An 18,598-nucleotide genomic window follows, 5' to 3' on the forward strand; every position below is an offset into this window, starting at 1 on the left:
TACATGCAGGAAGAAAAGACACACTTAACTGTACTTTTCAGTATCTAGTATTTTCAGTTGTGAAAAATCTTTTGCAAGAAAAAATGTATTATTTTCTGGTAGAGGAGACTACAGACAGTTCAAAAAAATGAATGAGTAACAGTTCTGCTGGTTGTTTTGCTGGCTTGTCTGCTTTTCCGTTTCTAATATTAATAAATTTAGAAATAAGTAATGAAAGTATCCTGTTCTCTGTAATTATTGGAATTCATGGTCTGTTTTCCAGTCCCGAATGGAACTGAAACATTGCAAGAAAGAAGGTACATGAAGTTAATAATATTGAACATGTTGAGAAACAGAGCCTTCTGTCATTTCTTTTAGCACTTGATGGTTGGCAAGACTTTAAAAATAAACATTCTTTTTAATGTTTCTCATTTTAACTACGTAGACAGCATATCATTTGTATTTGAGCTCCTTCGGTTTTTAAAATGACGATACCCAGTGTACTCTGTGACTTTCCTCACTTTAATGATCCTGATAGGTCTTTTAATTTTCTAATTAAAAGGTAATGGAGTTCAACTTTTACTTTTTTAGGGCCTGGACACTTTTTCCTATTTTAGAATTCATACGTAAGGACTAATTTCCACCAGATCTGATTTAAACAGTTGGGTTGTGTTATATTTGCGTTCTTGCCTTTTCTCCTGTGGCTCCAGTATTTGCATGTTCTGAGGACGAGAGGATCAGGGTATTACTTTAAAATGAGCTAATCCTAAATCTTTTTTCCTAAAGAACATTGGCAAGACCTCTAAAGGGGTGGAACCCTGAGTCTCTTCATCTGATGATAGTAAGGGATGAAAATCTGGGAGTCATTCTGGACTCTCTCCTCTGTAACTCCTAATATCCATTCAATTAGTAAAACCTACTGGGATGGTTGTAACTGTTTCCTCACTTGATCTCTTCTCCAAACCTAATTTTGGCTTTTGCCCTTTCTTAGCCTGACTGACCTCTAATTTGATCCTCGACACTAGAGCGTCGATAATTTTTTTTTTAAGTGTAAATGTCATTATGCTAACTTCCTTGCTTCAGTAGCTTTCCAGTGCCTAAGAACGAGGTCTCAGCATTGTAACATGGCGTCTTTATGCCATGATGTAGCCCCTTACTTCTCATCACTCACTCTCCACTGAGAGCTTTATGATTTGTGATGGCAGTTTGTAACACTGCCTACAATTTTTGTCGTCTATACCTCCTGCTCTTCCTTCTGTTTGCAGTATTGTCACTTCTCTCTCTCTCTCTCTCTTTTTTTTTTAATTTTTAATTTAATTAATTTTTTGAGAGAGGGTAAAGTAGATATGGGCAGAGAGAGAAGGGGACAGAGGATCCAAAGTGGGCTCTGCACTGACAGGCTGACAGCAGTGAGCCCGACCTGGGGCTTGAACTCACAAACCATGAGATCATGACCTGAGCCAAAGTCAGACACTCATCTGAGTCACCTGGGGGCCCCTTAATTTTTTGAGAGAGAGAGCATGCGTGAGAGAGTGAGCAAGTATGGAAGGGGGGCAGAGGGAGAGAGAGAGAAGCCTGAGCAGGTTCCACACACTTAGTGTGGAGCCTGATGAGGGGCTCAATCCCATGACCCTGAGATCGGGACCTGAGCCGAAATCAAGAGTCAAACGCTCAACCGTCTGAGCCACCCAGGTGCCCCTGGGTAACATTTACTCATCTTTTAAAACTGAACTCATATTTTACCAGTTACAGGAAGTCTTGCCCTAATTTACCTAGTCTCCATCCTCTATGCCTCTGGTGACCTCTTGTCCACATCTCTGGAACTTAGCATGTTCTATTAAATCTTATGATTCTTTCCCCCACTAGGCTATTGGTTTCTTTAAGCAAAGGCAATGTCTCGTTCATCACTGTATCTATAATAACTTGTATAGAGTGGAGGCTCCGTGAATAAATTTGTTGAACTGAGTTCAACTCCTTGCCCTAATGTTGAAGTCTTAGGGAAGCTTTTGGATCAGCTGTTCCTCGATATCGGTCAGCTCTATCAGAGACACCTGGGGAGCATTTTAAACCCTTTTATTGGTTTTTGAGCTTTACTCCATAAGGAATTATGATTCAGTAGATCTGGAATGAGGCTTGTGAATAAGTATTTTTAAAAAGCTCCTCAGTTGATTCTGGTTTGTTTACAGGTTTGAGAAACATTGTCCTGGTTATTATTGTGTTATTCCATTGTATTTTCTATAAAAGGTGCCCCCCCTTGACCTTATATAGTAATTTATTGTTTAAGCTTATAAATTATATCTACTAAGGTAGGGATATATTTTACATCACTTTTTTGGTACCATAAATATTTTTAACACTCATATGAAAAAAGCCCCATTTAAATAGGGGTCTCCTTTTTTTTTTTTTTTCTTTTCAAATTTGTACTTAATTCTCGTTAGTTAACATACAGTGCAATATTGGTTTCAGGAGTAGAATTCAGTGGTTCATTACTTACATACAACACCCAGTGCTCATCCCAACAAGTGCCCCTTAATACCCATGCCCTCTCTAGCCCATCCCCCACCTATCTCCCTTATCAACCATCAGTTCTCTATCTCTAAGAGTCTCTTATGGTTTGTTGCCCTCTCTCTTCCCCACCCCCCTGCCCACGTTCCTTGGTTTTGTTTCTTAAACTCCACATATGAGTGAAATCATATGGCATTTGTCTTTCTCTGACTAACTTAATTTCGCTTAACATAATACACTCTAGCTCTCTCCATGTCATAGCAAATGGCAAGGTTTCATTCTTTTTGATGGCTGAGTAATATTCCATTGTATATGTATGTACACCACATGTTCTTTATCTGTTCTTCAGTCGATGGACATTTTTGGGCTCCCTCCATCGTTTGGCTATTGTTGTGCATGTACTCCCTTCGAATTTGTATTTTTGTATCCTTTAGGTAAATACCAAGTAGTGTAATTGCTGAATCATAGGGTAGTTCTATTTTTAACTTTTTGAGGAACCTCCATACTGTTCCCCAGAGTGTCTGCACCAGTTTGCGTTCCCACCAGTGGTGCAAGATGGTTCCCCTTTCTCCACATCCTTGCCAGCATTTTAAACAGGAGTCTTCTTGAGTTGATAGTAAGAAGATTAGTTGGGCTTCGTTCCATGAATTTAACTATTTTTGGCAATTTGTAATTCCTTTTCGCTTTTCATTAAAAGTTTTTAAAATGATTTTTTAAGCGTTATATTGTGACTTAAACTAAATTGCACAAATCTTAAGTGTACAGCTCCGTGAATTTTTACATGTGTATGTACCCTTGAAGCACCACCTAGGTCAAGATACAGAACATTACTAGCCCCTCAAAGTTTCCCTTATGTCCTTTTCTAGTTAGTAAACACCCTTCCCACCACAAGATGACCACTATTTTGACTTGTGTGAGCATCTGTTAGTGTTACGATTAAAAGTTCCTAAAAATCTGGCACATATCTTTTGACCTGTGTCTCATTTGTCTTGGGTTAACCTATGGAATTACGGGGTTCGGGACAGACTTGTGTTTAACTTCAGAAGGTATTGCCAGTTTACGCTCCCATGATAGCAGTTCATGGTGGGAGCCAGAATTAAATTATGTGAAACTTATGATGAAACTTGAATGTCCTGAAAGTTCTGTTTTCCAGTGTGTTTCATTTTGTCAGAAATATGCAAGGAAAACTCCACGTCATTTTATAGTTGCCAGGACCGTAGTTTTGTTTTAGTCAAATAATTTTTCCTATATAAGTAACTTTTTTCTTTCTTACCTCTCCTTAGGGTCGTCTTCCTTGTGGGTTGGCAGGCAGTTGTAGGACTGCAAAATGGGTCTCCGGATTCACTTTGTTGTTGACCCACATGGTTGGTGCTGCATGGGTTTGATTGTCTTTGTCTGGTTATACAATATTGTCTTAATTCCCAAAATTGTCCTCTTTCCTCACTATGAAGAAGGACATATTCCAGGCATATTAATAATAAGTAAGTTTCTGATCTTTATTTCTTTATATTATTAACGAATTTTCTCATTGTGAATGTATTTGGAGTATAGTGCCACTATTATAACCTTTCTTTTAGTATTGGTGTTATTCATGTTATTTACTAAATTATGGAAGTTTTAAAAAGACTGGCTTTTCTCTATTTTGCAGGGTTAGATAAATGTGGTCATCTCCATATCTAACTCTGCAAAACATATGAAGGTCATTTTGTTTAAAATGAAACTGGCACATTACTGCTATTTTGTGTGTGTCTGTGTATTTTTAATGTGTTTCTATTATGTACTTATTTCAAATGTGGAAGGCGTTTTCAGAATGAAGATGGTGTATATTACAGAAATGAGAATTTCATGATGCAAAAATTATTACGATGTTGTTTATGATAATGCTTTGAACTTCTGGATAATGATTTTCTGCTGTAGTTCATTTAGTGCTGGCTTGCTTATGATGAAAAGAATAAGATTGAAAATGATATATTTTACATGTACATGGATGGCATTTACAGTTACCTTGTACATTATGTCATTTTGACCTCACAAGTGCTGTGGGTGATACGCTGTCTGTGGTACAAGGGATAAAACCGATCGGTACCATGCAGTCAGCCCTGGGGTTAGCGCTCAGACCAAGATTCCTATTACAGGTGCATTGCCTTCTCTTCACAGCCCCGCCCCCACCTCGGCCAAATGCCTATTTTTTATTCATTTAAAAGGCAGAATTACAATGAATGGATCTGTTTTTCCTTACTGCTGTTTTTCTAGTTACTCTTAAAAACTCAAAATTTCTAGATTCTTTATTTTCACATTATGTAAATATTTTAAGATCTATTGAAAGGACCAATCGAATGTCACTAACTCAAGGTAATTTTGAAGCTAACCAGTTGGAGGCATGAAGAAGTTTAATTGTAGGATAGGTTTTAAAATGCTGCTTTGATTCTGTCACATATAGTACATGTAGTAATTAAAAGGGAACCCATTCATTTATGCCGTTATTGACAAGGAATTTGTTAATAAAAAAATCTGATTTATAACAAGTTTGTCAGTTATTATGCAAAATAATATTTAAAGATAATACGTTTGAGAAAGTCCTCGTGGCAGTATTATTTGATGAATGAAATGAAATGGATCATTTAACTTTTCCATTTTAGTTTTTGAAAATTATCCTGATGGCATTAATGAAAATACACATTTAAACTTTAAATATGCTTCTTGATAAAATGTTTTGAAGAATAAATGCCTCATTTACTTACTTAACTTTCTTATTTCTTTCAAAGTATTCTATGGCATTGCCATATTTTGTCTGGTTGCTTTAGTGAGGGCCTCAATAACTGACCCAGGAAGACTCCCTGAGAACCCTAAGATTCCACATGGAGGTACGATACTCTTCAGATTTGTCAGTTTGACTATACCTGCATTATTATCTTTGTGAATGCATTTTATAGCCTTTAGTATGTACTAATTACATGTCACCTACGAGCTCTCAAGTCTTTTCTCAACTGTCAACGTTCTAGATTTCTTTCTTTATAGTTGCAAATGCCAGCTGACTCCTGTATCCCCCACTCCCTGACTCTTCTGTGTAGTTTACTTGTTTGCCTGTTTTTCTCGCCTCCCACACTACATCTGTATAGCCTGTGTGAGGGTGTAGATTTGTTATTTCGTTTTCTTCCTCGGTTCGGTGCTGTATCCTTAGTGCCTGTCTCTGTCATTTGGTAGATGCTGGGTAAACACTGGTGAGTGATATATAATTACCTGATATATCTTTATTTCATAAAGGGATCTTTTTGATCGTGTCCCTCACTTCGTGCATGATATTATAAATAGAATAGTGCTTAGAGTCAATATTTGTGGTTTAATAATACTATTGCCTGTGTTTTTCCAAGTTCTAACAATTCAGTGAAAAATTTGACAGATTTTATTCTAGTGTCAGTTGAAGGTAATTTAGGATCAGCTTATTGCACGATAACCGTTCGAACCACAAAAATGAATTGAAAATGTGTTGCTTGTTTCATTGCGTGCTGGGGATAGTGACCCTTGCTTACCTTCTTTCCTCAGTTTCACTCTTTGGTCATTTGCCATATGAGCTTTGAGAACTCTCTGTACTTTCTTCTAATGAGAAATGTATAGGACTTTGTTCTACATTAGAGAGCCAGAATACTTTTTCTAGTACTTCAGTGATTTCCAAACTTGCTGCACATTAGAATCCGCAGGGGAGATTTTAAAAATTTCAATGTCCTGATCACCTATGTTAATTTAATCAGAATGTCTGGAGGTGGGAACCAGGTATCAATATTTTTCAAAGATCCCAGGTGATTGCAGTGTGTCAAAAATTGGGGAACCTATTAATTCCTTCTGAAATTAGATTAGTGACAAGTCACTTAAAGAATCTTCCTTAAGTCCCTGGTTGTTGTTTTTTGCGGCCCGTCATTTAGGGACATACTTGGCTTTGCAAGTTTGATGAGTAAATGGGAATGATATGACACTGACGTTTACATAGCTGTGAGCGTTTCTGAGATCTGTGTCAAATATTTTGTTTCTATTAACTTATAGAAACAGTGTCACCATCAGGTTGGTCTGTGGGCACACATGCACACGTGCACGTGTGTTTGCGGGGGGAGGGTGACAGTCTGCAGTTTGTACAGAACCTCTTTTCTCAACCAGCCCAAACCGAAGGTTCTCTAACATCTTGATAAATGTGTTGCCTACTTCAACTCTAAAACCCACTGTTTCCAGAAAATTAGAGAAGCAGGTTTTTCCTAACCCATGACCCATTTCCTAGGAAATCTTTAATTTGCCGTGGTCACTCACACGCCTGCATGTATCAGATACTGCAAATCAGAGAAAGGGGCCAAAAAGGAACTTGAAAATCTCATATCCACAGACAGCAGCCACTACTCAGCTATAGTGAAATTGTCACGTAGGCCCAGTATTCTTAGATCTTAGAATTTTAAAAGAGAAAACAGAGAATCTTGGTTTTTAAGAGAAATTTTAGGATTTGAAGACAATTGACAGCTAATTAAAAATTTAAAAAACACTGGTTTTAAAAGAATGCTAAACGAACTATGTGAAACCACCGGGTTACCTTTAGCTGACAGGCCCCAGTGATGGAGGACTGCGTGGCATCCTGCTGCTGTTTGGATGTCTGCGTCCTATCTGGTCACGGTTGACGTGTGGCCTGTTTTTCTTCCCTGAGTTCCGAAGACTTATCTTTTGCCCAGTTGAAAAAAAATATTCGTCATATTTCAATGTTTCCAGAGTCTTTTCCTGTCTCCTCTCATCTGATCCTCGTGGCAATTTTATGAGGGAGGTAGACCGAATAATCAAGAGTGTAGACTGTCACACAGCAGGTTGTTAAAGACCTACCGTGACATCCCAACACTTGTCTCCATCATCTTGTTTACCATGTATCTATAGAGAGATTAATAATTTAGCCCTTTATTCACCTTGGCTTTGATTCTGGGAAAAATTGAGGTCGTCATGTGCTTTGTGGTGATTTCCTGATTATTTTGTAAATCTGGTTTTAACTTAGTAAAAAATACAGAATTTTAACAGTGAAAAAATAATATAGCATGACCAGAGGGTTGGGGCCATAAAAAGTGACATTTACTCATCGCTGTTTTAAGGTTGAGCAGTTTTATATAAATGGTTTCTTTAGGAAAGGAAATGTAAGCCCCAGAACTTTTACAGTTTTAACCATGTTTTAATTGAATTACTCCAAAATATTTTACATCCCTTTCTGTTTTTTTTAAGTAGAATGAATTTAGTGTCATTGTAACCCTCCAAATATAGGAGGCAGTTTGAATATAAGAGAATGTTGCATTATCTCTGCAAAGATTTCTCAGCATTTGATTCTTTTAAACTTTTTGGTGTGTAGATGAAATAGTCAAATGAAATCATTGTCAATTTCTATTACTTAATCACATGCATGTTTGAAATATATAAATATTGCTTTATGTTACTTTCAGGTTTTATGAAATGATTTTATTCGATCTTTTTAAAAAACCGCTTTATTGAATATGATTTACATGCCATGTGATTCACCCATTTAAAGTGTACAATTTTGTGGTTTTAATACTTCCACAGAGTTGTGCAGCCATTACTAAACCAATTTTATGTATGCATGTAAGTAAATAAGTAAGTAAGCTCTATGCCCAATGTGGGGCTTGAACTCGTAACCCAGACATGAACAGTTGCATGCTCTTCTGACTGAACCAACCAGGTGCCCCACCACAATCAATTTTAGAACATTTTCTTTTAAAAAAAAAAAAACCTTTTTTTTTTTAACTTTTTTTTATTTTTGAGAGACAGAGACAGAGAATGAGCAGGGGAGGTGAAGAGAGAGAGAAGGAGACACAGAATACGAAGCAGGCTCCAGGCTCTGAGCTGTCAGCACAGAGCCCGATGCGGGGCTTGAACTCACAAACCCCAAGATCATGACCTGAGCTGAAGTCAGATGTTTAACCAAATGAGCCACCCAGTCGCCGCTCAAACGTTTTGACCGTCAAGTTATCTTACATGTTTGACCTCAGTGTTTTTGTCGTTAGTAGAGCCACTTTGAGTAGAGCCGCCCTGTTACAGAGCAAAATCCTCTAAGTTTTACAAACTGTAGCACATTTAAAGTTTGTGTGATAATGTCCCTTGACATTTTACCCTGAGCTATAGGGATGCACATGCTATTAATGCTCAGGGTTATGAATTCACTTCTAGTTTTGCTCCCCTCGCATTTCTTCTATTGCTTTTTGAAGGAGCTCTGCAAGACACTTCTGTCATTTATTTTCTACTTTGGCAAGTGATTGTGTCAGGGAACCTCTGGGAAGAGCCAAATGTTGCATTGATTTGGTAGTCTCAAGTTGTATTTTTCTCCCTAAAACATTACTTTGTGGTTTGAAATGCATATTAGGCCCTCTCAATGACTGTAAGTCTTTTAAAAGGCTTAAATAGGAGGTTATTCCTCTCTCTGAGGGATAATTAAAACACACACACACAAAAAAACCCTTCCTTTGTATTTATTCATGCATTTACAGCATTAAGGGGATCCCTGATAAACTGAGGGTTGCTGGAGGGGAGACAGGTGGGGGGTTGGGCTAAATGGGTGGTGGGCATTAAGGAGGACACTTGTTGGGATGAGCACTGGGTGTTGTATGTAAGTGAGGAGTCACTATATTCTACCCCTAAAACCAATACTACACTGTATGTTAACTAACTTGCACTTAAGTAAATAACAAAAAATAATAAACGGACATACACACACGCACACACACACACACACACGAGGATCCATGCAAAACAATGTGATAATGTTCACTTAGGTTACTTAGGTTTACTCATTTTCTTTGTTTTATGTTTTGATTTTTCTCTCCTTAAAAAAGTCACTTTCAATTTTTTTTTCCTTTAAACATTTCCTTTAAGAAAAAAATCAGTTTTCAATTTTTCTGTAGCTACCATAAATTAGCAACTGGATTCTCTCTCCTATAGGCTTTTTTTTTTAATTAAAAATTTTTATTTTCATCACTTACAAATTGTATTTTGCCTTCTGATTCTTTCCCATAGGCTTTTATTTTATATTAGATGGCTAGTGCAAAAGTCTTCAGACCTTAGAATATATCAGTCTCCAAGGTCACATTTGAACATGAATAAACCTTAAAGAAGGAAAGGGAGAAGATCAAGAAATGGTTTATAGATATGTAGGATAGGTTAAGGTGGATAGATTTTTTTTTTCCCTTGCTATACAAGGCCAAAACCTAGATGATACTTGAATTAAATTTCTAGATATTTACAGTAGTGCATTTTTTTCCTTTGTTCCTCTCATACATAGGTGTGTATATGTGTGAAAATGAGTTTTTCAAAGATATTTCTCACTTTAGATACTTATATAGTTTCTTAAATTTAACCAATTTAGCTCAACTCTTTCTTTAAGCAAATGTATGATCCAGACCATAGATTGGCAAACTCTGCTTTACTGTAAAGGGCCAGATAGTAAATATTTTGAGCTTTATAGACCGTACAGCCCCTTAGCTCTGTTACTGTAGCCCAAAAGCCGCGATAGATAATGTGTTAATGAATGGGCTTAGCTGTGTTCAAATAAAACTTTATGTATGGACACTGGAATTCAAATGTCATGTGTTTTACATTTCACAAATTCTTCTTGTTCTTTTCAATCACTGAAAATTGTAAAAACCGTTCTTAGCTCATGATTTGCCTGTGGACTGTAGCTTGCCAACCGGTGGTCTGGACTGCAGAATTACAGGCTTTCTCTGACTATAGCCAAATGCTGTCTTCTTTTCTGAGGTTACAACATTTCAATTATGAAAGAATTTTACTAGTCTAAAGTATCAGATGCTGAAATGACCAATAATGAATACGCCATATTTATATTTTAAGGCACTGGTTTAAGACATAATGTTTTTATGTTGTCTTTTAATGAAAATAGGCTCATCAGGGAGGGTCTACTTTCTGACTCTAATCTTTGCAGTATGTGAAGTCAGGGTTTTTTAATATTAGGATGTTTGGCTGTTTCAGCGGCTAAGTGGGAAAAGAGAGATCTGCTTGTGATATTATATAAATTAGTTTTCATTTCACTCACAAAGAATACTAGTGTATCTAAATTAAACTTTAGTGTTGCTCTCTCACATAAGTTTTCATTAAAATAAGAACTGTAAGTAAGAAGTGAAAAGATTTTATTTTAAAATGAAATTTTTGATGCAAAAGATACTTTCTCAACTTCAATATTATTGGAACAATTAATTTGATACTATTATTATTGATTTCTTCTGTAGCAGAAGTTTTCATAATACTTCACTATATAAAATTCTTGTATATTGATTTTACTCTTGTCATTAAACTAAAATAATGAAATTAAAATAGGCTATCTTTTTAGAAAATTGAATACTACCTGGTATTATCTTCTTTTACTCATATTTAAAATGTTTCATTTTTAAACATTTAAACTTTATACTTGAGCAGGTATTTAGTCATATGTGTGCTTGTCATACTTTGCATATACTGATAATTCATTCTGAATATTTGGAGTCAGGTTAATTTTACTATGCCCAGGCTTGTAACAAGGTTAGAGTGTAGTATAAACATAGGGTTGGAAAAAAATGAACCTAAGTGTGAAAAAAGGTTTAAGAATTCTGTAAAATTCCCTTTTAACAAATATTAAGTAGATACATTCTGTGTCATAAAGCATTTGTCTTCGTAGATGACTTTCCTATAGTTCTTATAGATCTCATTAAAAGACATATGCTGAAAACAAATGACTTTTCTCTTTATTTCTGTAAACCTAATGTTTTTGGCACAAAACTTAAATGTGTGCTCTTTAATTACAACTTAAAAGAAATTGCTACTTGATTGTAGGAAAGAGTTTCGTAAAGAACTCCCTTATTTCCATTAAATAGTAATTATCTTATAATCTTCTTTACTTCTGAAATCATTCTAATACCTCCAACCCTCTCCTATAAACACTCCCAAATTAATTTATTGATATTAAAGTATAGAAAGTTTGGGAGGTGGGAATGCTATCTCTGTTTTTCTAATGAGTTAATAGGATTAATTTTGATTTCTTAGTCTATGAAACCAGGATTCAGCATTATTTCTTTTTTAGTTAATAAAATTTCTAGAAATAAATTTGTTTACATAAAATTCTGTTTAACTATAATGATTTGCTGGGGTGCCTGGGTGGCTTAGTCGATTAAGCGTTCGACTTCAGCTTAGGTCATGATCGCGCGGTTCGTGAGTTTGAGCCCCGTGTTGGGCTCTGCGCTGACAGCTCAGAGGCTGGAGCCTGCTTGGGATTCTGTCTCTCCCTCTCTCTCTGCCCCTCCCCCGCTTGCTGTCTCACTTTCTCAAAAATAAACATTAAGAAAAATAAATGAAATATAATAACCGGTTATACTTTAGGGTTTTGTCATTAAATTTTACTGATAGCAATTTATCCGAAACCCAGATGCGTTACTTTCTATCATTTAGTTTGACTACTAATAGCGTCTTACTATTATAGTGTTTAAAATTAGAAGTGTACAGAATAAGACTTTAATAGAGTAGGGCAGCAGTATTTATGTCAAACTCTCTTACAGTGAAGATGTAGAAGAAGAATATTTTCTTGGATCTACCTATCTATCTATCTATCTATCTATGAAAGAGAGAGAGAGGGAGGACTTCCTATAAAGTCTTCTAAACTGTTGTTGCTAAATTTCAGCAGTACTCTTTTGCCTTTAGTAAATGGATTTTAATTTCCTTCTCTAGAACGGGAGTTCTGGGAATTATGTAACAAATGTAATTTGATGAGACCAAAGCGATCCCATCACTGTAGCCGCTGCGGCCACTGCGTGAGGAGAATGGATCATCACTGTCCGTGGTAAGAAATGGATAATTTACTTTTAGGAAGAAAAAAGAAAGAAACAGTGAAAAATAAATCTTAGGACTTAGCATATTTAAACAAAAGTTATATTAAAGTTATGCAGTTAAACAAAAGTTATTAAAGTTATGCGGTTTAAAAAAACCCTTTAGTGAGGATAATAAGGATACCCTTTTCTATCAGGTTCTGTCAACTCTCAAAGTCATTTTTGCACATTTTGCACATTACACGCATGCTGGATATGTACAAGTGGTAGTTCACTGCTTCTGCTGAACTGCCAACATTTTTGGTCAATAGGGGGCTCTCTTGTAATATTTTAAAAAACGGTTCAGTTGAGAACTAGCGTTTTGAAAACAAATGCTGTGAGAATTCTGCATTGTATCTCATTTCAAAGCTGTCACAAAAATCTGTGAGCAAGATATTGTATTTAATTCTGTTTTCCTAGCATGGGATCTCTGTATAAATATTTAAACTAGTATAGCGTAGCACTTTGTAAATATATCTAAATACATATATATTTATGTTTGTACACTCATACATGCATATATACAAAGTTAACTGCACAATGGGCTTTTGAAATTTATAACTGCATTTATCTATAGTTGACTTAAGGGTGGAGTTTAGCTTTGACAATGCTGATCAATTTAGAGTTCCCCATATTTTTTGATAACTTACTTTGATAGCATCATTTAAGTTTGGTTACCAAGCTTTTAGTGAAAATTTGATTTTTACTATAAATCTATTACTTAAATAGAAAGTATTTCCTGAGATTAGGAAAAAAATAAAAGCATTTTTTAAAAAAGCATTTTAGATAGAAGCACTTGGTTACTATATAAAAAGGCTTAAAATTGTCTGATTCCATTAACGGGATAGTGTAGTATATTAATATATAGTTGATGTTTAAAAAATATGCTTTGAATTTCAACAGATTAATTCTCAAGTGAATTTCTAAACCTCAGTGATCTGTTTACAACTATAATAGTAATAGACTAAAAAGAAAAGGCTAGGTAAAACATGTATTATTGGGTAAGTGGTAATCACACTGAAAAGCTCAACTGCATACCCTTTTTTAGAGTACTGTTTCTGATTAACTAATTAAATATGTAATAAATGTTCAAATTACAGTTGGATATCGGTCCTTCCTTTGAAAGGAATGCATTATTTTAAGCTTTAAAATAATCAACCAGGAGATGTTTTGGTCCTGTAGAGATTAGCGACATTCCTTATTTTAAGGAATAAAGATTAACTTGGTGACAAACAAAATGTGCTATTAACCTAAATTTTGAGATTGGGGTGAGCTGTCTGTCTGTCGGTTTCTTCTGTGGTTTTCGTCAGCTTCTCAGAGTCCTGGTGGGAAGAAGAGTGGAAGTAGAAAGAGTTGGAGGTAGGAAAGGAGGGTAGACCAGTGGCTTTAAAAAGACTGAGGGACTTTCCTGATTGAATTCCTTAGTAGAGCATTGCTGAGATAGTCAGAGGGTAAGGGCAGTGGGCAGTGTAAATTGGAAGCAAAGAGAATTTTTGAGATTTTCAGAAACTGCATTATCGTAACTGCCTAAGAGCTTTAGATTTGGAGGTCAGTTCTCAGGTCACCTTGAGATTTTCTGTTTCAGGCTCTGATTACTCTTTCTGAATAGCTTGTTACTGAAAGGACTCTTACATATAGACTGAGTACCTTAGTGTTTCTTAAAGCTCTCCGGTTAAGAAGAATGCCATCATCATAGCAGTTATGTCTTAAATTTGGGCAGGACGAGGAGAATGGGGTGAGCAGAAGTCATGGAAGCAACAGCTGGTGAAGAGTGTGTTTGAGATCACACACGAGCACGCTTCCCGCTTGCGAAAGAAAGCCCTGCTTGCGAGTAGCAAAACCCAGGCATTCTCGCGTTTACAAAGCGTGAGGTCTTAAGTTTAGGAAATGCTTCTGCAGTTTTTCCATTTCATTCTATGTCTGATTTTAAAAAGTAGTTTCAATGATACACCTTTAAAACAACAATTTGTTAGGAACTGAACCTGTTGTATCTCCCCCCCCCCCCCCAAACAATGGCAGTATAATGCTATAGTGAAATGAAAACATTTGTAAAAGTAAATTATAGTTCTGGACTAGGGTTTTCTGCTGGAATTGTAAAATATTTTGAAAATTGGGGTATGATAAATAAATTTGGAACAATAAAATATTGAGTTTGCATTAGCCTTGAAAATGTTAGGATGATAACGTTAATTTTTTCCTGGTTATGGTTCACTATTGTCCTGGTGGAAGTGTAGCTCTGAGAATTTGTAAATACTTTTGGATCTGTGTTTATTTCCAGCGACTAAGGGTGGATTTTAAAAGTAAGAAAAATTGCGAATGCTTAGCAGTAATGTCAAAGCGGCAGGTTTTAAGTTCTTTTGCTTCCAATCGTTCGAATTGCTCTCCACAGCTGGAATGCTGGAATGGAAGAGCGATATATAGAAGGCTCTTGTTTTCTTGGCTACTGTCTCTTCCTCTGGCAAGTGTCTTAACTCCTTTGTTCCTGCTCCCCTATCAGTGAAACGGGGAGACTGCCATCTGCTCTTCCTGCCACACTGGGTGGTTGTGACTTGAAGGCAGATCATCTCCACGGACTTCCTTTTTGTCAACTAGAAAGTGCTTTACAAACGTGAGGAGGCATATCTGTAGTGTAGCTTTTCCTATGCACGGTTTGCTTTTAGGTTTAGGTGATGTTAGCATGTCTCCGGGAAGTCAAGCATAATATGAAGTTGTTTGTGTTTATTTTTACCAGCCCCAAGATTAACATTTTATTAAAGTTGAAAATATTGTTTCTGTTTTCATTTTTTTCTTCAGGATTAACAATTGTGTTGGCGAAGATAATCATTGGCTTTTTCTGCAGTTGTGTTTCTACACAGAACTTCTTACTTCCTACGCACTGATGTTTTCTTTCTGCCACTATTATTACTTTCTTCCACTAAAAAAGCGTAACTTGGTAAGAAATGTTCATGTTCACTGATGTTAGAACAGCTGTAGCATACAGTTATTAACATGTGGTTCCTTTAAGTGCAGAGGATTGGAAACAAAAAACAACAAAAATATACTCCAAACTTGGTGAATTTGAGAATGTATTGGGGTTGAGAAAGTAGACTCTAATCTGACATTCCCTTTTAACCAAATCCATTTATGATTATTTATTAGTGTTGAGTGACTTTCTTTAAAAAGCAACATACGAGGTCTTTCAATATGTATGTTTTGGTTTAAGAATATCTACGATAATGAGGGAGAAAGTGAAAAATGCTAACTTCTCATTTCTTTTCAGGAATAAAAACAGACTTCAATTTTTTAAAGTTTCTCAAGGGAATGTTACGTTTTTGAGAAAAAGGACCTTTTTTCCCTTTGACTTTAAACAATTATGATGAGAATTTGCAAGGTTCTTTAAAAAGTTATTGTCGTATATACCATCGGAAGGAGGGCTTTTCCCATTGTATACAGGAATAACAATAGATCTTAGTAAGACTTGCCCCAAATAGTGCTACTAGGGGTGGTTAGCAGCAACAAGTTTTAAGTACTTGACCAAGTACCAACACCATGCAGTGGGCATGTTGTTCCAATTCTCACTTGAATGCACAAAACAACCACGTGAGGTGGGTACAGTTTCCCCCAGTTTTGTAGATGAGCAAACAGACTAATAGAGATTAATTAAGTAGTTACTGAAGGCACAAAGCTAGTAAGTGAGTATTCAGCTGGTTTTAGTCGTAGAACTGGGATTTGAATCTGATCTTGTGTTTTTGAATCTTACCCTCTGTGTTTTGTGTATACGGTTGGTATTGAAGCCTGATCTTGTGCATAATTTGGACTTGGATTGTGTTTTGAAATTGTGTGTGTGTAGGTGTGTGTGTGTGAGAGAGGGAGAGATACACACACACACACACACACACACACACACAGATGAGACCGAGAAAGAGGCAGACAGGTAGACAACACAGAACGACAGCATGCACAAGGGTGTGGGTGCACGTGCACACGTGAAGAAGGAAGGTAGGGTAGAAGAAAGAGGAGAAAGACTACAGTCCTTGATGGAGAAGGGGAATTTTTCTTTCCTGTTCATGTCATTTCATGCTGCTTGAATCTTTTGTATTAAATAATAACAATTTCAGTGGTGGTGCATTTAATTAAGTTTTAGAATAAGGGAGTGGGAGGTCTCGCTAAAGAATAAGGTCTTTAAGTTCTGCGTATTTAGATAATTTTAGTATAGATGATCATTTTGTATAATTAAAAGGATATCTGCTATTGTTGCTTGGCTGTGTATGTTAGTGGGGCCTTGTGATTATGTGTATTTCCTATAGATTGAGCAACTAAAATTAGATACTAACTGAAAAAAGTTCAAAAGGGAGAACCTTATGGGTGTTTGACTTTTTCACACTGAGAATTTAGTGCATGCCAGTACTGTAGTTTTAGACATGTTTCATCTTATTTATAGATTGATTTCTGGTATAATTGGCATTATAGTTAGACTATGTAAAAGATTGAACATATTCCTCCAAGAGTGACCTATCTCAAATAATTGAGCCTCGTAAGAAAAGCATTAAAATAAAATTTCCCAGTGAGGGGCGCCTGGGTGGCTCAGTCGATTAAGCATCGGACTTCAGCTCAGGTCATGATCTTGGGGTTCATGAGTTCAAGCTCCACATCAGGCTCTGTGCTGACAGCTCAGAGCCTAGAGCCTGCCTCGGGATCCTGTGTCTCCCTCTCTCTCTGCCCCACTCCCGCTTACACTCTGTCTCTCTTTCTCTCTCAAAAATAAACAAACATTAAAAAGAATTTTGTTTTCGTTTTCAGTGAGATTAGGGTCATACTTTTTTAAAGAGAGATAAAATTTAGTGGCGTTAATGAAAACCCAATAGGGGTTTTGCATTGTAGGAAAGTGGAGGGGATTGGCAAACTATGGACCTTGAGTTAAATTTGACCCTTCACCTGTTTTTATTAATAACGTTTTACTGAAACACACCTATTTACATTTGTTTCCATATTGTCTACGTTTGCTTTTGGGCTACAACAGCAGAGTTGCGTAGTTGTGACAGAGACATTTGGCCCAAAAAGCCTGAAATGTTAACTGTTTGGTGGTTTATATTGAGTTTGCCAACCCCTGGTAGTAGAATGATCTTGGCTTTGTGAGCAGACACACTTAAGGCCAAAGCCTGACTTTTCTTACTTTATGTATAACCTTTGACACCATGTTTAGCTTTTCTGAATTGCAGTGTTCTCTTCTGGAAAATGTGAGTAATAAGGAGATTAAATGAGATAACACATGTGAAAGTATGATATATAATAGACATTCAGTTTATGTTATGTTTGACTTTATAAAAGCTCTCAAAAAGAGGGAACAGCTTTTCTTTGGCCTGTTAAATTTTATGAAAATTTTACAGACCATTTAACAGTATTACTGGGAGACCAATGATAGACTAAAGAAATTTCGATAATCAAGAATATAATGGTAATGTTTAACTGAAGGATTAAGACATTTGAAATTACAAACTGATTTCCCTCTCCAAATGAAAGGTAGAAACTTTGGAAAATTTCTGCCAGTTAGAGAAAGAATCACTTTTTTAAATGGGAAAACTGGTTATAGGCATTAATATTTGAATCCTTAGATATATATAAATATTATATGTTACATGATTTTATTAAATAAATATTTAAATGCATACTGAATGTTGACAAAAGACCAGCAGAATAGTAAATGTTTGTTAGGAGATACAAAATGTAGGAAGAAAGTAGAAAAAGTTCAGAGAAGCTGAGTTATGTAGAAGATTAGAGGTATGGTTTCATTCTTTGCATGTGGCTGCCCAGTTTTCCCAGCACCGTTTACTGAAGAGATAGTCCTTTCCCCATTGACTGTTCTTGGCCCCTTTGTCAAAAATTAATTGACCATATATGCATGGGTTTATTTCTCGGTTCTCTGTTTTGTTCCATTGATTTATGTGTCTGTTTTTGCACCAGTATCATACTGTTTTGACTACTAAAGCTTTTTAATATAGTTTAAAATCAGAAAGTGATGCCTCCAGCCTTCTTTTTCTTTCTCAGGGTTGGTTATTCAGAGTTTTTTGTTATTCTGTACAAATTTTAGGATCGTTCTGTTTCTGTGAAAAAAATGCCATTGGGATTTTGGTCGGGTTTGCATTGAAATCTATACATTGCTTGGGTAGTAGACATTTTAAGAATATTTCATTCTTCCAATCCATGAGCACAGAATAGCTTTCCATTTTATTAGTGTTTTCTTCAATTTTTTTCATTGGTGTCTTGGT

General features: G+C 36.0%; 1 protein-coding gene across 5 annotated transcripts in view; it reads left to right on the top strand.

Moving 5' to 3' along the window:
• ZDHHC21 (zinc finger DHHC-type palmitoyltransferase 21) overlaps positions 1-18,598 on the top strand; it is a 68,662-nt gene that overhangs the window by 12,792 nt on the left and 37,272 nt on the right. For all 5 annotated transcript variants that reach the window (XM_047830430.1, XM_047830429.1, XM_047830432.1 and 2 more), the window contains 4 exons: positions 3,768-3,965; positions 5,250-5,348; positions 12,217-12,328; positions 15,147-15,285. In XM_047830430.1, coding sequence (XP_047686386.1) covers positions 3,812-3,965; positions 5,250-5,348; positions 12,217-12,328; positions 15,147-15,285 — 504 coding nt within the window. In that variant the 5' untranslated portion in view covers positions 3,768-3,811. The remainder of the gene's footprint in view (positions 1-3,767; positions 3,966-5,249; positions 5,349-12,216; positions 12,329-15,146; positions 15,286-18,598) is intronic.

This window comes from Prionailurus viverrinus, chromosome D4, assembly GCF_022837055.1.
Source record: "Prionailurus viverrinus isolate Anna chromosome D4, UM_Priviv_1.0, whole genome shotgun sequence".
In the NCBI taxonomy this organism is placed as follows: domain Eukaryota; kingdom Metazoa; phylum Chordata; class Mammalia; order Carnivora; family Felidae; genus Prionailurus; species Prionailurus viverrinus.